General features: G+C 43.2%; 1 protein-coding gene across 10 annotated transcripts in view; it reads right to left on the bottom strand.

Moving 5' to 3' along the window:
• The window catches only part of LOC135553069 (RNA-binding protein Musashi homolog 2-like), a 373,612-nt gene that overhangs the window by 74,567 nt on the left and 272,630 nt on the right, over positions 1-26,415 (bottom strand). For all 10 annotated transcript variants that reach the window (XR_010457548.1, XR_010457549.1, XM_064985151.1 and 7 more), the window contains exons 9-10: positions 11,814-11,928; positions 5,237-5,311 (exon numbers count right to left, since the gene is read on the bottom strand). Coding sequence is in view for 8 of the 10 variants with exons in the window: in XM_064985151.1 (XP_064841223.1) it covers positions 5,237-5,311; positions 11,814-11,928 (190 nt within the window). In the remaining 2 variants the exon portion in view is untranslated. The remainder of the gene's footprint in view (positions 1-5,236; positions 5,312-11,813; positions 11,929-26,415) is intronic.

Raw genomic sequence — 26,415 nt, 5'->3', positions numbered from 1 at the left:
ACACTTTACAATAGCATTGTGCACGTACACTTTACAATAGCATTGTGCACGTACACTTTACAATAGCATTGTGCACGTACACTTTACAATAGCATTGTGCACGTTTTACAATAGCATTGTGCACGTGACTTTACAATAGCATTGTGCAATACAATAGCATTGTGCACGTACACTTTACAATAGCATTGTGCACGTATACTTACAATAGCATTGTGCACGTTTTACAATAGCATTGTGCACGTACACTTTACAATAGCATTGTGCACGTACACTTTACAATAGCATTGTGCACGTACACTTTACAATAGCATTGTGCACGTACACTTTACAATAGCATTGTGCACGTACACTTTACAATAGCATTGTGCACGTACACTTTACAATAGCATTGTGCACTTTTACAATAGCATTGTGCACGTACACTTTACAATAGCATTGTGCACGCACACTTTACAATAGCATTGTGCACGTAATATAGCATTGTGCACGTACACTTTACAATAGCATTGTGCACGTATACATTGTGCACGTACACTTTACAATAGCATTGTGCACGTACACTTTACAATAGCATTGTGCACGTACACTTTACAATAGCATTGTGCACGACACTTTACAATAGCATTGCACTTTACAATAGCATTGCACATTGCGCACGCTTTACAATAGCATTGTGCACGCATACTTTACAATAGCATTGCATTGCACTTTACAATAGCATTGTACGTACACTTTACAATAGCATTGTGCACGTACACTTTACAATAGCATTGTGCACGTATTACACTTTACAATAGCATTTACAATAATAGCATTGTGCACGTACACTTTACAATAGCATTGTGCACGCATTACACTTTACAATAGCATTGTGCACGCATACACTTTACAATAGCATTGTGCACGCAACTTTACAATAGCATTGTGCACGTACACTTTACAATAGCATTGTGCACGTACACTTTACAATAGCATTGTGCACGTACACTTTACAATAGCATTGTGCACGTATACTTTACAATAGCATTGTGCACGTTTTACAATAGCATTGTGCACGTACACTTTACAATAGCATTGTGCACGTACGCTTTACAATAGCATTGTGCACGTACACAATAGCATTGTGCACGTACACTTTACAATAGCATTGTGCACGCACTTTACAATAGCATTGTGCACGTACACTTTACAATAGCATTGTGCATTGTGCACGCATACACTTTACAATAGCATTGTGCACGTACACTTTACAATAGCATTGTGCACGTACACTTTACAATAGCATTGTGCACGTACACTTTACAATAGCATTGTGCACGTACACTTTACAATAGCATTGTGCACGTACAATAGCTTTACAATAGCATTGTGCACTTTACAATAGCATTGTGCACACACTTTACAATAGCATTGTGCACGCATACACTTTACAATAGCATTGTGCACGTTTTACAATAGCATTGTGCACGTACACCTTACAATTTGTGCACGTAACCTTACAATAGCATTGTGCACGTACACTTTACAATAGCATTGTGCACGTACACTTTACAATAGCATTGTGCACGTACACTTTACAATTTGTGCATTTTACAATAGCATTGTGCACCTTTATTTGTGCAACCACAATAGCATTGTGCACGCTTTACAATAGCATTGTGCACGACAATAGCATTGTGCACCATTGTGCACGTACACTTTACAATAGCATTGTGCACGTACACTTTACAGGAAACATTCATTCAAATCATTTTTGAATCAGGAGACGTGTGAGATTTTTTATTTTATTTCACCTTTATTTAACCAGGTAGGCTAGTTGAGAACACCTTTATTTAACCAGGTAGGCTAGTTGAGAACACCTTTATTTAACCAGGTAGGCTAGTTGAGAACACCTTTATTTAACCAGGTAGGCTAGTTGAGAACACCTTTATTTAACCAGGTAGGCTAGTTGAGAACACCTTTATTTAACCAGGTAGGCTAGTTGAGAACACCTTTATTTAACCAGGTAGGCTAGTTGAGAACACCTTTATTTAACCAGGTAGGCTAGTTGAGAACACCTTTATTTAACCAGGTAGGCTAGTTGAGAACACCTTTATTTAACCAGGTAGGCTAGTTGAGAACACCTTTATTTAACCAGGTAGGCTAGTTGAGAACACCTTTATTTAACCAGGTAGGCTAGTTGAGAACACCTTTATTTAACCAGGTAGGCTAGTTGAGAACACCTTTATTTAACCAGGTAGGCTAGTTGAGAACACCTTTATTTAACCAGGTAGGCTAGTTGAGAACACCTTTATTTAACCAGGTAGGCTAGTTGAGAACACCTTTATTTAACCAGGTAGGCTAGTTGAGAACAAGTTCTCATTTACAACTGTGACCTGGCCAAGATAAAGCATAGCAGTGTGAACAGACAACACAGAGTTACACATGGAGTAAACAATTAACAAGTCAATATCACAGTAGAAAAAAAGGGGAGTCTATATACAATGTGTGCAAAAGGCATGAGGAGGTAGGCGAATAATTACAATATTGCAGATTAACACTGGAGTGATAAATGATCATGTACAGGTAGAGATATTGGTGTGCAAAAGAGGAGAAAAGTAAATAAATAAAAACTGTGGGGATGAGGTAGGTGAAAATGGGTGGGCTATTTACCAATAGATTATGTACAGCTGCAGCGATCGGTTAGCTGCTCAGATAGCAGATGTTTGAAGTTGGTGAGGGAGATAAAGGTCTCCAACTTCAGCGATTTTTGCAATTCGTTCCAGTCACAGGCAGCAGAGTACTGGAACGAAAGGCGGCCGAATGAGGTGTTGGCTTTAGGGATGATCAGTGAGATACACCTGCTGGAGCGCGTGCTACGGATGGGTGTTGCCATCGTGACCAGTGAACTGAGATAAGGCGGAGCTTTACCTAGCATGGCCTTGTAGACGACCTGGAGCCAGTGGGTCTTGCGACGAATATGTAGCGAGGGCCAGCCGACTAGAGCATACAAGTCGCAGTGGTGGGTAGTATAAGGTGCTTTAGTGACAAAACTGATGGCACTGTGATAAACTGCATCCAGTTTGCTGAGAAGAGTGTTGGAAGCAATTTTGTAGATGACATCGCCGAAGTCGAGGATCGGTAGGATAGTCAGTTTTACTAGGGTAAGCTTGGCAGCGTGAGTGAAGGAGGCTTTGTTACGAAATAGAAAGCCGACTCTTGATTTGATTTGAGAAATAGGCCATGGTAAAATGACCTCGCACGCACACACACACACACACACACACACACACACACCTCCATGCACACACCTCCATTTGACCTCCTCTGAAGCTGTCTCCTGTGTGGATTGCGGGCAGTGCATCTCCTCTCATTTTCAACAGTCCATTTTTAACCTCCCAAGCAGAGTGAGCTTTATGCTAAATCCCCCGACGCTACAAGGAGGGAAAAAAGGCTTTTCACCTTACATGTCCAACACCAAGGTTGTTTGGCACTACAGTATCTGACAATCACAGGGACAAAAAAAGGACCACATTGTTCCTGGTGCTGAGGCAAGATCATTTTACAGACAGAGCCAGCAGATTAAAGGAAGGCAGCAAAGTTAACCTCAGAGCAATCAGCCCTTTTAGCAATGTAACAAAGTGCCTGTGTACTAGCCAAACCAAGGCCTGGACTGACGACAGACAGCACTAGATCTGCTGAGTTCCCTCCAGCTAGAGGGTTTGTTCTTGCTTTTTGTCTTTTCATTTTATTTTTAATCTGTGTGAGTAGGAGGAGGGAGGGGGAGGAGAGAGGAGAGAAGGAGGAAGGAGAGGGAGGAGAGAGGGAAGGAGGAGTGTGGGTAGGGCTAGACAGCTAGAATTCCTCAAAAGATAGGATTTTGTTTCAAATTTTACGCAGCGTAAATATAACCAATTTTCAGTGCAGCCCTCCTTGTTGAAGACCAAATGCAGACCCTGGGGGGGAAATGAGTTTGCCACCCCTGTTTGAATCCCTTTCCCCTGGTATAGTAACAGCACTGGATGATTTCACCAGCACCTCGCCAATTTACACCCATTCATTATTCATTCCCTCCATTCATTTATTCATCTGTTTCGGTAATATTCCGTCTGAACTCGGGTGTTTGCGACTCCGTTTGACACACATTCACACTGCCGCTGAAGAGTACACTGAGATGCTGTGATTATAGAGACATCAACCTGCTGCAATACTGTACTGATGTTCTCCACTCCATACTCCACAGACGATTGACATTGCTCACAGATGCAGTGGGTTCTTGCATCTTCGTATGAGCATGGGGCTAAGGCCACAAGATCAACAGCTACAGACCACAATCAAAATGTAACATTTCAGACAATTGAAGTTAAATCGCCAAAGATCCCACGTCATCATTAGTAGAGTACACTGGTGTATCATACTGTATCTAAACAAACATTACCTGACTCCTATTAGAAAGATAGGTTTCAACTATTAAATTGACCATCCACAAGAAAAACAACTCCCCATTGAAACACCGCTTGTTCCCCTCCCGTATATGTGTATATAAATTCCCTGCAGGCTGGATAATGGTGGACCATCTCGCCATGGCAGTCCCTAACATGGTGACAGTCACTCTCTCCCATGCCAATCTGGGTATAGTGATACCAAGCGGCAGAGAGGACACAGGCCACTCATAATATGTTGAAATAAGGCATGAAATCAAGCCTGAACAGTGGATCACCGTCAAGTGCTGTTGGCACATTTAAGGCTCAAGCCTGACATTTCCCATTGTAGAGACCTTTAGAGGGAAGTGAATAGTGAAATAACTGCATAATGTTACCTTATCTAATCACATTTGGCGGATTGGATTTTTCCACTTTATAATAGCTGGCAGAGTGATGATGCGGTGAGTGAGTGCCAGGAAGGAATTCATCCCTAACTGAAGCCATTGGGTTACAGAGAGTGACATGGCATTACAACATCACATAACCATCCTCAGGAACACAGCTGAGATCAGACAGAGAACACTGCATGTGTGTGAGATTTGATTTTTTTGTTTGTGTGCCAAACTCTGTGTGTGTATGTGTATGTGTGTGTGTGTGTGTGTGTGTGTGTGTGTGTGTGTGTGTGTGTGTTGGGAATACAGTATATAAGTGTGTGAGTGTGTGTGAGGAGGGAGGCAGGGAGTGGGGTCTGTGTGTGAGCCAACAGGGGGACCATTACCCCACCCCAGCAGGCAGGCAGAGAAGCACACATTGACTAACAAGATGGAACTTACCAGGGAATTGGTAGCTGTAGCTCGGGGCAAAACCAGTGTATCCACGGCCGTACGTTGCTACAATGTTTGGGTAACCTAGGGGGGCGAGAGAGAGGACAATCAGGAGTTGTGTTAAACCATCTTGGCCTCCCATCACTTTAGACACACACACACCACACACACACACACGCACAACCCTGCTGCTGACACTAGATAGCATGTGAGTCATGAGGCTCAGTTTTAGCTGATGAGCATCAGAAGTGTCCCAGTCTCAGCCTGTCATGCTTTCTCGCCTCCTCCTCCCAGATGTCCCCTCGTCCCCCCGCAGGCTCCCAGGGTTATATGGCAACAGGGTGTCTGGATCTGTCCAGGTTTTTTGTCCCCTCTACACTGTTATTGATGGATAACCTTTCTTTTAGAGCCCCAGCTAATCGATCATGAACGACACGGTGCTGCAAAACAATGAGTGGATGAGATTTGTGCAAGGACATTATGGATTAGAGAGACGCGGGGTCTTTCTGAGGTGTGAGGCTACCGCGGTGCGCGGCGGGCGGTAATACCCAGAGATACCACAGACGGAACAGGCGAGGGGAAATATGATTGAGAGATTGTAAAAAGTCACTCCAAAAGTGGCAAAAAAGAAACTGAGTCTGCTATTTGGGAATATACTTGCAATCTGTTAAATTGTGCCATCCTCGCTGAGGCAGAAGTGCTCCTTAAGCTCCCCCAGTCTCTTATTTCATAGCTTCCGATAGAGCCATAACTGATTCAAGGGTATGTGTGTGTGTGTGTGTTTGTGTGTGTGTGTGCGTGCATGAGTGTGTGTTAAAAAAAACACCACATCAGCCTCCCGAGTGTTGAAGTAGTCTAAGGCACTACTTCGCAGTGCTTGCTGTGCTACTAGAGATCCTGGTTGGAGTCCAGGCTCTGTCGAAGCCGGCCACGACCGGGAGATCTATGGGGCGGCATACAATTGGCCCAGCGTCGGCCCGGTTAGGGGAGGACTTGGCCAGAAGGGAAGTTCCTGTCCCATCGTGCACTAGTGACTCCTGTGGAGGGCTGGGCGCAATGCACGCCAGCTGTACGATGGTTCCTCCGACACATTGTCGTGGCTGTCTTCCAGGTTAAGCGGGCTTTGTGTCAAGAAGCAGTGCGACTTAGCTGGGTTGTGTTTCGGGGGACGCACGGCTCTCGACCTTCACCTCTCCTGAGTCCATACGGGAGTTGCAACGATGGGACAAGACTGTAACTACCAACTGGATACCAGGAAATTGCAGAGAAAAAGGGGTAAAAACACATGGGCAGTGTTTGCCATGATGGATCCGTTGGAGCACATCCTGGTCACCATGCAAGATAAGAGGGAAATAAAGTGGGATGGGACTCAACACATGCTGCTCTTGTCCGGTTGCCAGATTGGAGACAGGAGCTGTCACAGTCCAACTGGGTCTCATTAGACACTTGAAGCTGTTGTTTAGATCCTGCTACAGAGCCCTATCACTGCTCACAAACAACAACAGCAGTTTACTTCCACGTTTTGTGCATTTGTATATGTTTGTGAGAGAGAGAGAGAGAGAGAGAGAGAGAGAGAGAGAGAGAGGGACAGAAAGAGAGAGTCTTGGAGGTAAATGCAATGTAGTGGTTACTATGAGGTTCTGACACACATTGGACTTGATACAATTTATAATGAAGATATTGTTCAAACAGCCCTAGCTGAGTGGCCTCATTTCCTCCATCCCAGACCTGGTTTCTTTCTCACTGGCCCAGAGAGATACTGGACTCTATGAAATTGGCACTTACTGATCATAGTGAGCTTCTGACAACATCTATACATTTAAATACTGAACGTGTTCCATTTCTTTTTTTTGTCAGGATATTTAAAGGCGGCTATAAAGCTTCTTTGAAGGAAATTCTTCAAGACTGTTGGAAAAGCATTCCAGGTGAAGCTGGTTGAGAGAATTCCAAGAATGTGAAAAGCTGTCATCAAAGCAAAGCGTGGCCACTTTGAAGAATCTATTTGTTTAACACTTTTTTGTTTACTACATGATTCCATATGTGTTATTTCATAGTTTTGATGTCTTCACTATTATTCTACAATATAGAGTATAGTAAAAATAAAGAAAAACCCTGGAATGAGTAGGTGTGTCCAAACTTTTTAATGGTACTGCACATTTAGCCATTTTCACTTTCACTTACTTAGTTAGAAAATGCAGCTAGCTAGTTTAGCCTACTCAAACACCTGGCTCATCAGAGGAACGCTATGTTAGCTAGCTGGCTATGACTATCCAACACAACACTGGAACTCTTCCAAGTCAAGGTAAGCTTTTGGTGTAAACTGCTTACTGACTATACGCTGTAACGTTACTGCATGATTGTAGTGAATTTACTAACGTTTGTCCTATTAGCTATGTTGACCATGCTGTTACTTTAGCTAATATGGGGACAACGATGTAGGCTGTGTGTAGTTGTTATGATATGGTTTGGAAAGTTAGTTTCAACTGGTCACACACAGCTGATGTGTTGTGCGTTGAAGTCATAAGCAAAGGGAAAAAGTGAGAGGAGGAGAGCGCATAGATGTGAAAAGGTGAACTATGTTTACGTGTGATCATGGGTGTATTCATTCCACTGATTCTATTAAAGACTTTTCTTAAACGGAGATGAACATATTTGAATTTGTCCAATAGAAACTCGTTTGCAACTGTTGGACTAATGATTATACCCTATATCAGCTAGATGCAGGCAAGAGTGTGCAAAGCTGTATTGAATGTGTCACTGTTTATCACCTCAATTTTTTCTCTCGACTTGTGTGCGTGCACCTAGGTTATAAACTTTAATTCATAGGCTAGGTTGTAGAAACCTCAAGGCGGATATAAGGAAAATGTAAGTATCACGTAGTAGCCTAAACCTATCAATGTTACATTGAACAGGGTGAATGGAATATGAATGACAGTCATGCAATATGCTGTAATAGAAATAAGGCCATGCTCATACATTATTATTAATATTATTTTTTTAAGCGTCCTTCCTTTAAAGAGGTTGCGGAGAAAGAGTGATAGTGTGTGTGTGTGTGTTTGGTGGGGCTCTATTGACCGTGAGTGATTAACACAGAGAAAAGCCAGAGCTTTGAGGTTAGAGTGTGTGTGTGTGTTTGGTGGGGCTCTATTGACCGTGAGTGATTAACACAGAGAAAAGCCAGAGCTTTGAGGTTAGAGTGTGTGTGTGTGTGTGTGCACATGCGCGCGTTGGGGGTAGCCATGCCTTGTCAGCAGAACAAATAACAGCCCATCTAGGGCTATGGCGGTCATGAAATTATGACAGCCGGTAACTGTCATGCAGCCTCAAGGTTTGTACTCAACTAAGTCTATCAGTACTTGCTGTTGTCTGCATGAACACAGACACCGACATTAACACACACATTTGCAAGCACTCACGCACCCGCTTAGTCATACATATTCCATTGTCTCTAGAGACACAGATGTACACATTAACACATTCACTCACACACACTTTAATTCTCTCCAACTCAGCTCTGCTGTCTGCATATGATAGGCTACTTATGAATTACACAGCCAAATGAATGACCTAGAACACAGCAAGACAGGCCTGCATAATCACACAAACACACACAGATGCTCCGCCCTTTAAATTAACACACATTTACTCCTCAGTCATCACATCCTTGTTGTATAAATTGGAAACCAACAATGATAAACTGTGAGACATAAGAGCTTGTCTCAGACATTTTTTCTGGTTGTCGAACAAGCACTTTGCGCAACAATAGAGTTGGGCTGATATGAGAAGAGAGAGTGTGTGTGTGTGTGTGTGTGTGTGTGTGTGTGTGTGTGTGTGTGTGTGTGTGTGTGTGTGTGTGTGTGTGTGTGTGTGTGTGTGTGTGTGAGTGAGTGAGTGAGTGAGTGAGTGAGTGAGTGAGTGAGTGAGTGAGTGAGTGAGTGAGTGTGTGTGTGTGTGTGTGTGTGTGTGTGTGTGAGTGTCGCCCTGCCTAACAGTAGCAGGTGAGACGATCACCGCGTGCTTCTGCTTTCCTCCAGGAGGCGGAGCTAGGCTAGACAAAGGCATCCAGACAAGGGGCTCAACAAGAGGGGATGGAGACATGGAAACTTGAGAGGAGAGGAGGGGGGTGGTCTGAGAGGAGAGGAGGGGGGTGGTCTGAGAGGAGAGGAGGGGGTGGTCTGGCTGTCGAGACGATGCGTGGAGTAGGCAGAGGCCTATAAGACCGTGTGCCGGCATGCATGAACGCACACACACACACACAGCAGATAGGAAGTGATTCGTCTGACAATTGTTCTGGCGTGGGCTCCTCTCCTCAGTCTCTCGTCGCCTGTCCTCCATATCTCTCTGTATATACCTCAGTAAATAAAGGCTGTCACTGTATCTGGCCCCACTGGCTGCCTCAGAGCCTCAGGGCCCATGTATTAATATGCATACTAATGCACCTATTTTATGGCTCAACAGTTCAGATTCACTTTAAAACCAATTATGCATCTGGTAAAGCCGCACTCTGCGCAGGGCTTTAAATGTGCATTCATTTCAGCAAACATACATTCAGGCTTTAACGCAATAAAGATAAATGGCTCGATTAGGTGTAGCAAACAAAGAAGTGAACAGAAGGGGGGGGGGTTAATGAGATTTAGGCACGTAAGGAATTAGGGTTCCTTAAATAATGAGCCTTGTTGATTTTTGTATGCAAATTAGTGAACAGAATGTTTCGCTGTCCTGCTTTTCCAATTTCATTTAGATAACAAGTGTTGAAGAGAACTTGGCAGTTCAGTTCATACTCCCTCTCTCTCCATCCTTTCCTTTACTGCTACTCACACTTCTCTCCTCCTCCTCTCCTCTTCTATGCACTCTTTCCATTCGCTCCACATTTTGCCAAGTTGATAAATCTGAATAAGTTCACCAGATTGTTGTGGAGTGTCTTCAACCCTGTTCCTGGAGAGCTACCCTCTTGTAGGTTTCTCTTCAACCCTGTTCCTGGAGAGCTACCCTCTTGTAGGTTTTCTCTTCAACCCTGTTCCTGGAGAGATACCCTCTTGTAGGTTTCTCTTCAACCCTGTTCCTGAAGAGCTACCCTCCTGTAGGTTTTCACTCCAACCCTGTTCCTGGAGAGCTACCCTCTTGTAGGTTTTCTATTCATCCCTGTTCCTGGAGAGCTACCCTCCTGTAGGTTTTCTCTTCAACCCTGTTCCTGGAGAGTTACCCTCCTGTAGGTTTTCACTCCAACCCCAATTAGAACTAATCTGATTCAATTTATGATCAAGCTAATTAATACAATCAGGTGTGCTAAATTAGAGTTGGAGGAACAGGGTTGGAGAACCCTGTCCTAAAACATGTCTGTTGACAGGGCATTGACACTGCCACCTGTAGAGCAACTTGACACAACTCTGCCAAACCATCCAGGCTGAGTTAGAACAGAAGCTAGAGGTTTGTGGTGGTGAAGTTGGAGAATGAATGATGTTGATGAAGATGAACTATAATAGGAGACAAGCCCTCCTCTCCTCTCATCCCCCCAACAGATGAAATCCTGTGATATCCATACCCTATTATTCAGCAATCTTGAGGTCTGCCAGATGAAATCATAAATTCATAATTTAACATTACTTCAATTTTCCTCTTCATTTACTTCTGTAATCCATAGCTCTGCTTGGATGAATTTGGGGGCTGGGAGAATGGGGGTTTGGGGTGGTGGGTGGGGTGTTTGGGGCAGTGGGTGTGGTAATGAGACTGTCTGAATATCAATAGAATATTTCACGCAAGCCCCTATGAGGATGCTTCATCAAGCCAAATTACGGGCAGGGCAACCTATCCTGCAGCTTCCATTAGCCGTCATTCGGATTCAGCACCCAGCATCAAACTATTTATTTGCTTCAGTTACTTTGAGCAGACGATCAATCTAACAGTAATTATCTCTTGTCACTAACGCTGGGCTGAAGCTCTGAGAAGATAGGGAGAAGGGAGCTGGAAGGGAGGGGGTAGAGCAGGGTGGGGGAGCCTTCACAAAATCCTTGTTTCCTGTCTTTTCCATGTCAAATCTACAGAAAATGGGGGAACATGCTTTGTGAACTGCTGTGAGGGAGGGGGTCTTTGTGTCGTTGTGGGGGGTGGGGGGGGGGGGAAGAGTCCCAGCATTCCCTTGAAAGAGCTCTAGTGAAGCAGATGTTTGTAAGTGGCAGCGAACTTGTAGGAGCCATTTGACTGTATTTGCCTTTGCCTTCTTAATGCTTCATAGTGATTTGGGGAGCATGTCCTTTTAGTTACATTCCTTTACATAGTAAGTGGCTGACAGTCTCAATGTCAGGCAGAAATCACTAGCACATCAGAATCAGAATTAGGATTGGTATCAGAGTTGGTGTTGGTATCAGACAGTGTGAGAGGACATGTCAGAGTTGGAGGGAGACACAGTTAGTCAGTGTCAGTCCTGCCAGAGCATTAGAAACCATGGTAATGTCAAAGTCTTGGAAACGGTCACTTTGGAAATGTTAGTGGGCTACATTTGCTAATTGCCATATTGTGTTTTGTCAATATTACCGTAGGGCCCCATTCTATCAGAAAATATGTCTTACACCAATCCAAGTGTACTCACTCAGCATGCCCATCCCCAGCATGAAGGCATCCATGGTGTAGGGCAGGCCCCTGGCCCTGCCTCGCGTACCTGGCGGGAACATCACCTCCTTGGGCTGAGCCTTCTTGCATTCTACCTGTGGACAGTACACAACCAGATGCACATCAATGACAAGGACTCTCACAATACACAGGATGAACATAGACAATACATTCAGTTGAAGTCAGAAGTTTACATACACTCAGATTGGAGACATTAAAATGTGTTTTTCAACCTTACCACAAATTTCTTGTAAACAAACTATAGTTTTGGCAAGTCGGTTAGGACATCTTCTTTGTGCATGACACAAGTAATGTTTCCAACAATTGTTTACAGACTGATTATTTCACTTATAATTCACTGTGTTACAATTCCAGTGGGTCAGAAGTTTACATACACTAAGTTGACTGTGCCTTTAAACAGCCAAACGCCTGAAGGTACCACGTTCATCTGTACAAACAATAGTACGCAAGTATAAACACCATGGGACCACGCAGCCGTCATTCCGCTCAGGAAGGAGCCGAAGAACACCATCCCAACCTTGAAGCACGGCGGTGGCAGCATCATATTGTGGGGGTGCTTTGCTGCAGGAGGGACTGGTGCATGTCACAAAATAGATGGCATCATGAGGACGGAAAATTATGTGGATATATTGAAGCAACATCTCAAGACATCAGTCAGGAAGTTAAAGCTTGGTCGCAAATGGGTCTACCAAATGGACAATGACCCCAAGTATACTTCCAAAGTTGTGGCAAAATGGCTTAAGGACAACAAAGTCAAGGTATTGGAGGGCCCATCACAAAGCCCTGACCGCAATCCTATAGAACATTTGTGGGCAGAACTGAAAGGGCATGTGCGAGCAAGGAGGCCTACAAACCTGACTCAGTTACACCAGCTCTGGCAGGAGGAATGGGCCAAAATTCACCCAACTTATTGTGGGAAGCTTGTGGAAGGCTACCCGAAACGTTTGACCCAAATTAAACAATTTAAAGGCAATGCAACCAAATACTAATTGAGTGTATGTAAACTTCTGACCCACTGGGAATGTGATGAAAGAAATAAAAGCTGAAATAAATCATTCTCTCTAAGATTATTCTGACATTTCACATTCTTAAAATAAAGTGGTGATCCTAACTGACCTAAGACAGGGAATTTTTAAGGATTAAATGTCCGGAATTGTGAAAAACTGAGTTTAAATGTATTTGGCTAAGGTGTATGTAAACTTTCGAATTTAACTGCAGATCGACATTGAATACATTCAAGGAATGTGGCATGTGTCAGAGATTTCAGGACAGACAACAAGACACATAAGTCATACGCAAAATATCGTCTTCCTGTACTTGAGATGAACATACAGCAAGCACTGTAAAATACATAGGCACTGAAAATCATGAAAGGAATATGGTGTTGACCCCATCTCTCACAGGGCTTTCAGAGTAGGGCCATCTTGTGGAGCACCTTGAAGGCCATCTAACCTCACATCTTTAATTTTGGGCGAAATGAAGAACAGAGGTGGGGTCCTAGCGTTTCCTCCCCCTCCCCACAGCTGAAATTATTTTGTTGTTTTATATCTGTTTGTTTGTTTGTTTGCTGAAGTGAGCAGGGCTGCTCCGTCTCCAGGTAAAGTTTGTCAAATGTTCTCATCTCTCTCCATATCCTGTCTCTATGCTTTGTCTATCTCTGTCTCCCTCTCCCCGTCTCCCATTTTCTCTCTCTCTCATCTGGTTCTCATCACACAACCACTTCCACCCCAGGGCACTATTACACCCCCAACACACACACCTCAACCGCCTATGTTTCCATTCATATTTGCACCCCCCATCTCCACACACACACCGCTGTGCTGATTGACATTCCGTCCTCCTAACATAACGCTTATTACTTTTATGCCAGGGTTATCAAAAGCATCCCAGAACACACCAATGCCATTGTGTTATTAACGTCAATTGATTTGTTTCAATGGCTATGCCAGTATCGTCATTAGCCTTCAATCAATACATTGTAAACACACCAAAACAAGTCAGAGCAGACAGAAGCCATGCTAGAGGCCATGTTAACCTTCATCCTCTTTAATTAAACACATTGTTCCTAAAACAGAGGGGATGTGACTGTCTATAGTGGGTGTAGTGGGTGAAGGGAGTGGTGGTAGGTCTCTGCCCACAGTGGCTAATGGCTGTGGAGAGCCAGTCGTGATCAGGGTGGGTGTCATCAGCACCAGTGGAGCGGTGGGGCCAGGGCCCGTTAGTTAAGAGGCCTGACGAGCGCTTCCCTGTTATTACTTAACTAATTACATGGATGGCTCAGGTTTTAACGAGTGCTGATGAGGTCCTTCAGATTTTAATGAAAATATGAAGGGGGGTTAATGGTGTGGGGGAGTAAGGGGGTGGAGATAGGAGGTCATGGTCGGTCACGAGTCATGACGGCAGTCAAATTCTGATATGCTGATGGGCATTAGTAACCTACCAAACCTGCTAACCGCCTGGTACTCAGCAATCTATTGTCCCTCTAAACATGCTGACATCATTGCAAATGTAATCGCAAATCTAATCAAACACTTCATGAGAGCCCATGAGATCATGTTACGTACCATTTCTATAGGCCATGCAATTGAGTGAGAATGGCCTCTATTAAAAAGAGGAGGATCCCATTAGCTATAGGCTAGGCCTACTATATTTATTTCTCAACTTTCCTAATGTTGAGCACATTGCTTCTCTTTACAACAGGAGTACAGCCAACCAGGCAGGCATGAACATAAACCACGGGGAAAAGCCTCCTCCATTCACTATTTAAGTGCATAGATGACGTATGTTTTCCACTGCCTCTGTTTCGAGACAGATGCATGATAACGGTCCATTCTAAATCAAAATACATTTCACGCATATATTATTTAATATATGTAAAGACAAGATTAAATCAAGAATAGTCTGATGGGTGACAACAAGGGTTGCGCATTTTGGGGAATATGGAAACTTTCCGTGGGAATTAACGGGAATATATGGGAATTAACTGAAATATACGCAAATTAATATTAATACCATTTAAATGTAGATGTTTTTGCATTGGATATATTTACCATATCACATGGAGACAGAAACAGAAACCTTTTACCTCATAAGTAGACATAATTGCAAATGATGAAATCCTTCCAATAGAAATGTAAAAAAACAATTTAGTAGCGAATTGAACTTTAATTAAATGAGTTGACTCTTCACATGAGATGATTTTACTGAACAACAAAAGAAAGGGAATATTGAATGATCCATCGCATCTCCCAATAAACGATTTGAACATACAGTGGGGCAAAAAAGTATTTAGTCAGCCACCAATTATGCAAGTTCTCCCACTTAAAAAGATGAGAGAGGCCTGTAATTTTCATCATAGGTACACTTCAACTATGACAGATAAAATGAGAAAAAAAAATCCAGAAAATCACATTGTAGGATTTTTAATGAATTTATTTGCAAATTATGGTGGAAAGTAAGTATTTGGTCACCTAAAAACAAGCAAGATTTCTGGCTCTCACAGACCTGTAACTTCTTCTTTAAGAGGCTCCTCTGTCCTCCACTCGTTACCTGTATTAATGACACCTGTTTGAACTTGTTATCAGTATAAAAGACACCTGTCCACAACCTCAAACAGTCACACTCCAAAATCCACTTAGGCCAAGACCAAAGAGCTGTCAAAGGACACCAGAAAAAAAATTGTAGACCTGCACCAGGCTGTGAAGACTGAATCTGCAATAGGGAAGCAGCTTGGTTTGAAGAAATCAACTGTGGGAGCAATTATTAGGAAATGGAAGACATACAAGACCACTGATAATCTCCCTCGATCTGAGACTCCACGCAAGATCTCACCCGTGGGGTCAAAATGATCACAAGAAAGGTGAGCAAAAATCCCAGAACCACACGGGGGGACCTAGTGAATGACCTGCAGAGAGCTGGGACCAAAGTAACAAAGCCTATCATCAGTAATACACTACGCCGCCAGGGACTCAAATCCTGCAGTGCCAGATGTGTCCCCCAGCTTAAGCTAGTACATGTCCAGGCCCGTCTGAAATTTGCTAAAGAGCATTTGGATGATCCAGAAGAAGATTGGGAGAATGTCATATGGTCAGATGAAACCAAAATAGAACTTTTTGGTAAAAACTCAACTCGTCGTGTTTGGAGGACAAAGAATGCTGAGTTGCATCCAAAGAACACCATACCTACTGTGAAGCATGGGGGTGGAAACATCGTGCTTTGAGGCTGTTTTTCTGCAAAGAGACCAGGACGACTGATCTGTGTAAAGGAAAGAATGAATGGGCCATGTATCGTGAGATTTTGAGTGAAAACCTCCTTCCATCAGCAAGGGCATTGAAGATGAAACGTGGCTGGGTCTTTCAGCATGACAATGATCCCAAACACACCGCCCGGGCAACGAAGGAGTGGCTTCGTAAGATGCATTTCAAGGTCCTGGAGTGGCCTAGCCAGTCTCCAGATCTCAAACCCATAGAAAATCTTTGGAGGGAGTTGAACGTCAGTGTTGCCAAGCAACAGCCCCAAAACATCACTGCTCTAGAGGAGAGCTGCATGAAGGAATGGGCCAAAATACCAGCAACCGTGTGTGAAAACCTTGTGAAGACTTACAGAAAACGTTTGACCTCTGTCATTGCCAACAAAGGGTATATAACAAAGTATTGAGATAAACTTTTATTATTGACCAAATACTTATTTTCCACCATAATTTGCAAATAAATTCATTAAAAATCCTACAATGTGATTTTCTGGATTTTTTTCTAATTTTGTCTGTCATAGTTGAAGTGTACCTATGATGAAAATTACAGGCCTCTCTCATCTTTTTAAGTGGGAGAACTTGCACAATTGGTGGCTGACTAAATACTTTTTTGCCCCACTGTATATCCCAACATATGTATCACAACTAAAGTTACATTAATAACTCTACATTAAGCATATAGGAGTACCTGTTTCTTTGTTAACTGCTAAACACAGAGCAGTTGCATGTGCTCACTCCCTTATCGTTTGGAGAAAATATCCTTTCTGTTTTATTCAGCTTTGTTCAATTGTATTCTTCATACAATAAAACAATATAAAATAATGCCACGGAATTCTAAGCAAATCTTGTCTGCTAAATGAAGTAGTGTAGCCCACAGCCATATGACATATCCAGATCAGGACCTGATATTAGGACAACTCAGAATATGCTATTGTGTTCTTCTGAAATAGACTACATTCTCTTCATATCATGTTTCTTTAGACTTATCTAAAATAATAATGGATTTATTCAATTTGTTTAAATGTAGATGTTCCAAAGGTCTGCATCAGTGGATGGTAGGCTATGCGTGGAAGCCAGGAGATGCTACATGTGTTTATGTTAAATAACGGTCAATTACCGTGAGACCGGCAGTTATTTGCTTGACAATCACCGACCGATGAAATTTCCTGACTGCCACAGCCCTAGATGGAGGGCTGGCTGACGCTCTTATCTTGGCAGTGCAGTGGAGAGGAATAGTGTTTGACAGTGTGTGTGATTCTCTGGTGTGTGATTCTCTGTGGTTTACTAAGTTTACCTCTCCCATTTTGTCTGCAAACTTTAGACAAATGTCCAGTAGTCATCATGAAATAAAATAATCAATCGCAGAGATGACACACAGAAGCAGGTCGAATGATTTGTCCAAACTAGATCCCTTTCCAGACGTTTTCAGCACAATAAAGAACATTCTTCTTGTGCTGTTAGAGCCTACTCTTGAATTCCTCCAATCAAAATCCATCCATCAAAAAAATATTTTAAGAGTAAAAAATATATAACTCCATTGGTAATTAATTCCAACGTCATTTATACAAGCATCCATTTACCTAATCTATTCATAATGACTAGTGTGACATTATTGTGAGTAGAGCATCTCTGTACACACACACCTCTGTCAGAGTGGTTTGATTGACAGGTCCCCCCATGACCAGAGAGCAGGGAGCTGTGAAGGGCAGGGAGCTGTGGGGGGACCTGCCACCTGCCAGTCTCCTTCTGGGGGGTAATTAGAGAACACCCTACTCCTCCTCCACTCCTCATGAGTTTTTACGCATGAAAGTTTTTAATGTTAACAAGCTCTTTTAACACCAACCCCCCTGTTGTGACAACGTGAAAGTGCAGCCTCAGGATGGTGTGATAGACTACAGTTAAGAAAACAACCCCTACTAAAGAACAATTACTCTTGGAAGAAACAATTACTGAATAGCAATCATGTTTTACTGTTGGTAAGTGCCACTTGCCCACATAGATACCCAAAATATGTAGACAATATTCCAGCTCATAATAGTCAGGATCACAGACTCCTTCATATCTACTATGTAAAAGCATAACTTTGTAAAAGTGACAGAGGTGGAAAGTGGTCATCAGCACTTTCTTTCTTTTAGAATGATCCAGACCAGAAAGAACACTGTCACTTTCCCTGACTGCCATAAGATGTGGAACCAACCTTCTTTAGAGACACATTTTGTTCCCTCGAGCACATTTAAGAGCAGACGACAGACAGACAGACAGACAGACAGACAGACAGACAGACAGAGAAGTTGCCTCATTCACAAAAGTGATTCATTCTCACGTCTCTTCTTCCCGTCTTCCTCCTCAGAACTGCAGTGCTGCAGAGTGCAGTGCCTGGCTGGCAGAGTGACTCATCCCTCAATACAACAGTGCTGCAGAGTGCAGTGCCTGGCTGGCAGAGTGACTCATCCCTCAATACAACAGTGCTGCAGAGTGCAGTGCCTGGCTGGCAGAGTGACTCATCCCTCAATACAACAGTGCTGCAGAGTGCAGTGCCTGGCTGGCAGAGTGACTCATCCCTCAATACAACAGTGCTGCAGAGTGCAGTGCCTGGCTGGCAGAGTGACTCATCCCTCAATACAACAGTGCTGCAGAGTGCAGTGCCTGGCTGGCAGAGTGACTCATCCCTCAATACAACAGTGCTGCAGAGTGCAGTGCCTGGCTGGCAGAGTGACTCATCCCTCAATACAACAGTGCTGCAGAGTGCAGTGCCTGGCTGGCAGAGTGACTCATCCCTCAATACAACAGTGCTGCAGAGTGCAGTGCCTGGCTGGCAGAGTGACTCATCCCTCAATACAACAGTGCTGCAGAGTGCAGTGCCTGGCTGGCAGAGTGACTCATCCCTCAATACAACAGTGCTGCAGAGTGCAGTGCCTGGCTGGCAGAGTGACTCATCCCTCAATACAACAGTGCTGCAGAGTGCAGTGCCTGGCTGGCAGAGTGACTCATCCCTCAATACAACAGTGCTGCAGAGTGCAGTGCCTGGCTGGCAGAGTGACTCATCCCTCAATACAACAGTGCAGTCCCTCCAGGCAGGAGAACGAAAGGCACTTTCCCCTAAACCCAAAACCAGCACATCAATATAAAAGAGGCAAACATGACAATAGAAAAGGAGGGCTCTAGTCTGTTGAGAAGAGGTCATCAGAGTGGTCACATCAGATGGCCTGTTTTGACTATTATTATCTGAGCACGGTAATCAAAGGAAATGTACAGTAAACCACTCATTTTGTGTACATACTACATGTAAGCAGTGAAATGCCTGTTTTACCGCAGAGATCTCAGCCCTTTCTCTGTCTCTTTATCCCAATACCTAACAGCACAGCCCTGCCATTAAGACCACTCACACCTGCCCCCAACCATATCCCCACCATGGGAAAAGGTCACTAACAAACTGTTCCATCATATTTGTGGAGGGAGGGAGGGAGGGAGGGAGGGAGGGAGAGAGTTGAGGAAGAAAGAGAAATCAGCTTGGTTGCTCGACGGCAGAACCCTGAACTTAACACAGATAATTCATTTCAAGTTGAATTAGATTACATGGGATACATGAGGTGCCCGTGTACATTATTGATACAACATACAGCTATTTTGCCCGACACACAAATCTATATCTGCAGAGAAAAAAACACAGAAATGCTGTCAGAGGCTATTTATGCTTCCAAAACAGAACATTGATTTTCACTGTGGCGTTTGCGAAAGGAAGGCGCTCTAAAGCAAATAAAAAATATTGTATGTGTGCGTACCTGCATTGCATGTGTGTGTTGTTGGGCTCTTCATCAGGCAGTGTCCTGGCTATAGATTACAGTGGGGCAATTTGTAAGTCGCTCTGGATAAGAGCGTCTGCTAAATGACTTAAATGTAAATGTAAATGTCTCTCAGGGTGAAGCAAGTGGAGGAAGACCCAGCCTCATCTCTCCCCTCCACTGCTTTCTTCCAGTCATGTGTTACATCAACTACAGTTAGGAGACCATACACCCTGTTAGCTTTACCGTGCCATTTCCACTGGTGTTATGTTATGAACCCTGTTAGCTTTACCATGCCATTTCCACTGGTGTTATGTTATAAACCCTGTTAGCTTTACCGTGCCATTTCCACTGGTGTTATGTTATGAACCCTGTTAGCTTTACCATGCCATTTACACTGGTGTTATGTTATGAACCCTGTTAGCTTTACCATGCCACTTCCACTGGTGTTATGCCATAAACCCTGTTAGCTTTACCATGCCATTTCCACTGGTGTTATGCCATAAACCCTGTTAGCTTTACCATGCCATGTCCACTGGTGTTATGTTATAAACCCTGTTAGCTTTACCATGCCATTTCCACTGGTGTTATGTTATGAACCCTGTTAGCTTTACCATGCCATTTCCACTGGTGTTATGTTATAAACCCTGTTAGCTTTACCGTGCCATTTCCACTGGTGTTATGTTATGAACCCTGTTAGCTTTACCATGCCATTTCCACTGGTGTTATGTTATAAACCCTGTCAGCTCTACCATGCCATTTCCAATGGTGTTATGTTATAAACCCGGTTAGCTTTACCGTGCCATTTCCACTGGTGTTATGCCATAAACCCTGTTAGCGTTACCATGCCATTTCCACTGGTGTTATGTTATGAACCCTGTTAGCTTTACCATGCCACTTCCACTGGTGTTATGCCATAAACCCTGTTAGCTTTACCATGCCATTTCCACTGGTGTTATGTTATAAACCCTGTTAGCTTTACCATGCCATTTCCACTTGTGTTATGTTATAAACCCTGTTAGCTTTACCGTGCCATTTCCACTGGTGTTATGCCATAAACCCTGTTAGCTTTACCATGCCATTTCCACTGGTGTTATGTTATGAACCCTGTTAGCTTTACCGTGCCATTTCCACTGGTGTTATGTTATAAACCCTGTTAGCTTTACCGTGCCATTTCCACTGGTGTTATGTTATGAACCCTGTTAGCTTTACCGTGCCATTTCCACTAGTGTTATGTTATAAACCCTGTTAGCTTTACCATGCCATTTCCACTGGTGTTATGTTATGAACCCTGTTAGCTTTACCATGCCATTTCCACTGGTGTTATGTTATAAACCCTGTTAGCTTTACCGTGCCATTTCCACTGGTGTTATGTTATAAACCCTGTTAGCTTTACCGTGCCATTTCCACTGGTGTTATGTTAAAAACCCTGTTAGCTTTACCATGCCATTTCCACTGGTGTTATGTTATAAACCCTGTTAGCTTTACCATGCCATTTCCACTGGTGTTATGTTATAAACCCTGTTAGCTTTACCATACCACTTCCACTGGTGTTATGCCATAAACCCTGTTAGCTTTACCATCCCATTTCCACTGGTGTTATGTTATAAACCCTGTTAGCTTTACCATGCCATTTCCACTGGTGTTATGCCATAAACCCTGTTAGCTTTACCATCACATTTCCACTGGTGTTATGTTATAAACCCTGTTAGCTTTACCATGCCATTTCCACTGGTGTTATGCCATAAACCCTGTTAGCTTTACCGTGCCATTTCCACTGGTGTTATGCCATAAACCCTGTTAGCTTTACCGTGCCATTTCCATTGGTGTTATGCCATAAACCCTGTTAGCTTTACCGTGCCATTTCCACTGGTGTTATGCATAGACCCTGTTAGCTTTACCGTGCCATTTCCACTGGTGTTATGTTATAAACCCTGTTAGCTTTACCGTGCCATTTCCACTGGTGTTATGTTATGAACCCTGTTAGCTTTACCGTGCCATTTCCACTGGTGTTATGTTATGAACCCTGTTAGATTTACCGTGCCATTTCCACTGGTGTTATGTTATAAACCCTGTTAGCTTTACCATGCCATTTCCACTGGTGTTATGTTATGAACCCTGTTAGCTTTACCATGCCATTTCCACTGGTGTTATGTTATAAACCCTGTTAGCTTTACCATGCCATTTCCACTGGTGTTATGTTATAAACCCTGTTAGCTTTACCATGCCACTTCCACTGGTGTTATGTTATGAACCCTGATAGCTTTACCGTGCCATTTCCACTGGTGTTATGCCATAAACCCTGTTAGCTTTACCATGCCATTTCCACTGGTGTTATGTTATGAACCCTGTTAGCTTTACCATGCCATTTCCACTGGTGTTATGTTATGAACCCTGTTAGCTTTACCATGCCACTTCCACTGGTGTTATGCCATAAACCCTGTTAGCTTTACCATGCAATTTCCACTGGTGTTATGCCATAAACCCTGTTACCTTTACCATGCCAATTCCACTGGCGTTATGTTATAAACCCTGTTAGCTTTACCATGCCATTTCCACTGGTGTTATGTTATAAACCCTGTTAGCTTTACCGTGCCATTTCCACTGGCGTTATGTTATAAACCCTGTTAGCTTTACCGTGCCATTTCCACTGGTGTTATGTTATGAACCCTGTTAGCTTTACCATGCCATTTCCACTGGTGTTATGTTAAAAACCCTGTTAGCTTTACCATGCCATTTCCACTGGTGTTATGTTATAAACCCTGTTAGCTTTACCATGCCATTTCCACTGGTGTTATGTTATAAACCCTGTTAGCTTTACCATGCCATTTCCACTGGTGTTATGCCATAAACCCTGTTAGCTTTACCATCCACATTTAAACCCTGTTAGCTTTACTTTCCACTGGTGTTATGTTATAAACCCTGTTAGCTTTACCATGCCATTTCCATGCCATTTCCACTGGTGTTATGCCATAAACCCTGTTAGCTTTACCGTGCCATTTCCATTGGTGTTATGCCATAAACCCTGTTAGCTTTACCGTTTCCATGGTGTTATGCCATAAACCCTGTTAGCTTTACCGTGCCATTTCCACTGGTGTTATGCCCACTGTTATAAACCCTGTTAGCTTTACCGTGCCATTTCCACTGGTGTTATGCCATAAAACCTGTTAGCTTTACCGTGCCATTTCCACTGGTGTTATGCCATAAACCATGTTAGCTTTACCGTGCCATTTCCACTGGTGTTATGCATAAACCCTGTTAGCTTTACCATGCCATTTCCACTGGTGTTATGTTATAAACCCTGTTAGCTTTACCGTGCCATTTCCACTGGTGTTATGTTATGAACCCTGTTAGCTTTACCGTGCCATTTCCACTGGTGTTATGTTATGAACCCTGTTAGCTTTAACGTGCCATTTCCACTGGTGTTATGTTATAAACCCTGTTAGCTTTACCATGCCATTTCCACTGGTGTTATGTTATGAACCCTGTTAGCTTTACCATGCCATTTCCACTGGTGTTATGTTATAAACCCTGTTAGCTTTACCATGCCATTTCCACTGGTGTTATGTTAAAAACCCTGTTAGCTTTACCATGCCACTTCCACTGGTGTTATGCCATAAACCCTGATAGCTTTACCGTGCCATTTCCACTGGTGTTATGCCATAAACCCTGTTAGCTTTACCATGCCACTTCCACTGGTGTTATGCCATAAACCCTGTTAGCTTTACCATGCCATTTCCACTGGTGTTATGCCATAAACCCTGTTAGCTTTACCATGCCAATTCCACTGGTGTTATGTTATAAACCCTGTTAGCTTTACCATGCCATTTCCACTGGTGTTATGTTATGAACCCTGTTAGCTTTACCATGCCATTTCCACTGGTGTTATGTTATAAACCCTGTTAGCTTTACCGTGCCATTTCCACTGGTGTTATGTTATAAACCCTGTTAGCTTTACCGTGCCATTTCCACTGGTGTTATGTTATGAACCCTGTTAGCTTTACCATGCCATTTCCACTGGTGTTATGTTATAAACCCTGTTAGCTTTACCATGCCATTTCCACTGGTGTTATGTTATAAACCCTGTTAGCTTTACCATGCCATTTCCACTGGTGTTATGTTATAAACCCTGTTAGCTTTACCATGCCACTTCCACTGGTGTTATGCCATAAACCCTGTTAGCTTTACCATCCCATTTCCACTGGTGTTATGTTATAAACCCTGTTAGCATTACCATGCCATTTCCACTGGTGTTATGCCATAAACCCTGTTAGCTTTACCGTGCCATTTCCACTGGTGTTATGCCATAAACCCTGTTAGCTTTACCGTGCCATTTCCACTGGTGTTATGCCATAAACCCTGTTAGCTTTACCGTGCCATTTCCACTGGTGTTATGCCATAAACCCTGTTAGCTTTACCGTGCCATTTCCACTGGTGTTATGCCATAAACCCTGTTAGCTTTAATGCCATTTCCACTGGTGTTATGCCATAAACCCTGTTAGCTTTACCGTGCCATTTCCACTGGTGTTATGCCATAAACCCTGTTAGCTTTACCGTGCCATTTCCACTGGTGTTATGCCATAAACCCTGTTAGCTTTACCATGCCATTTCCACTGGTGTTATGCCATAAACCCTGTTAGCTTTACCGTGCCATTTCCACTGGTGTTATGCATAAACCCTGTTAGCTTTACCATGCCATTTCCACTGGTGTTATGTTATGAACCCTGTTAGCTTTACCATGCCATTTCCACTGGTGTTATGTTATAAACCCTGTTAGCTTTACCGTACCATTTCCACTGGTGTTATGTTATAAACCCTGTTAGCTTTACCGTGCCATTTCCACTGGTGTTATGTTATGAACCCTGTTAGCTTTACCATGCCATTTCCACTGGTGTTATGTTATAAACCCTGTTAGCTTTACCATGCCATTTCCACTGGTGTTATGTTATAAACCCTGTTAGCTTTACCATGCCACTTCCACTGGTGTTATGCCATAAACCCTGTTAGCTTTACCATCCCATTTCCACTGGTGTTATGTTATAAACCCTGTTAGCTTTACCATGCCATTTCCACTGGTGTTATGCCATAAACCCTGTTAGCTTTACCATGCCATTTCCACTGGTGTTATGCTATAAACCCTGTTAGCTTTACCATGCCATTTCCACTGGTGTTATGCCATAAACCCTGTTAGCTTTACCATGCCACTTCCACTGGTGTTATGCTATAAACCCTGTTAGCTTTACCATGCCATTTCCACTGGTGTTATGTTATAAACCCTGTTAGCTTTACCATGCCACTTCCACTGGTGTTATGCCATAAACCCTGTTAGCTTTACCATGCCACTTCCACTGGTGTTATGTTTTAAACCCTGTTAGCTTTACCATGCCACTTTCACTGGTGTTATGCCATAAACCCTGTTAGCTTTACCATTCCAAGGCAAGGGCAATTATGGACAGGAAATTCTACTCTTTATCTCCCCCCAATACTTTAATTCCCCCTTTCTAAGAACTGGATTTCCTCCTCTTCTCCGTTTTGACATGTCTGGTCTGAAAGAGCACTTTGGAAATGGCATGCTCCAATACAATTGGCCAAATTACTGTAATCTTTTCAAATATCACAATTGACCTCCGTTAGCTTAACCTACTCTTAAATACTGAAGTGCTACCGTGTGTAAACACACAGATAGATACAGTGGCAAGCAGGCAGTCAGGCAGAGAGAGAAACAATGAGAGAGAGAGAGAGTGAGTTAGAGAAAGAGAGAGAGAGTGAGGGAGAGAGAGAGAGAGAGAGAGAGGGAGGGAGAGAGGGAGGGAGGGAGAGAAAGAGAAAAAGGAGAGAGAGAAAGAGAAAAAGGAGAGAGAGAGAGAAAAAAAGAGAGAGAATGGCAAGACAGAGAGAGAGAAACAAAAGGAGAGAGAGAAAGAGAGAGGGAAAGGAGAGAGAGAAAGGAGAGAGAGAAAAAAAGAAGGAGAGAGAGAGAGAGAAAGGAGAGAGAAAAAAGGAGAGAGAGAAAGAGAGAGAGAAAGGAGAGAGAGAAAAAAGAAGGAGAGAGAGAGAGAGTAGGAGAGAAAAAGGAGAGAGAGAAAAAAGAAGGAGAGGGAGAGAGAGAAAAAAAGAAGGAGAGAGAGAAAGAGAGAGAGAAAGGAGAGAGAGAAAAAAAAGGAGAGAGAGAAAGAGAGAGAGAAAAAGGAGAGAGAAAAAAGGAGAGGGAGAGAGAGAAAAAAAGGAGAGAGAGAAAGAGAAAGGAGAGAGAGAGAGTGATAGAGAGATAAAGAGAAAGAGAGAGAGATCGAGAGAGAGATAGAGAGAGAGATCGAGAGAGAGAGAGATAGAGAGAAAAAAAGGAAGAGAAAAAGACAGATACAGAGAGAAAGAGTCTTAGCTGTACACTAAATCCTCATGGACAGAAAAAGCTGAGTAAATACACAGAGAGAGAGATAGGAAGAATCAACGTAACATGATGTCACGTAATGGGATTAAATGCGTTGAGGGATATATCAACATCACTACAGACACCCTGGTTCCATTCC

The sequence above is a fragment of the Oncorhynchus masou genome, chromosome 13, assembly GCF_036934945.1.
Source record: "Oncorhynchus masou masou isolate Uvic2021 chromosome 13, UVic_Omas_1.1, whole genome shotgun sequence".
Classification (NCBI taxonomy): Eukaryota; Metazoa; Chordata; class Actinopteri; order Salmoniformes; family Salmonidae; genus Oncorhynchus; species Oncorhynchus masou.
The sequence above is the reverse complement of the archived record's forward strand: the minus strand, read 5'-3'. Positions and strand labels throughout refer to the sequence as shown.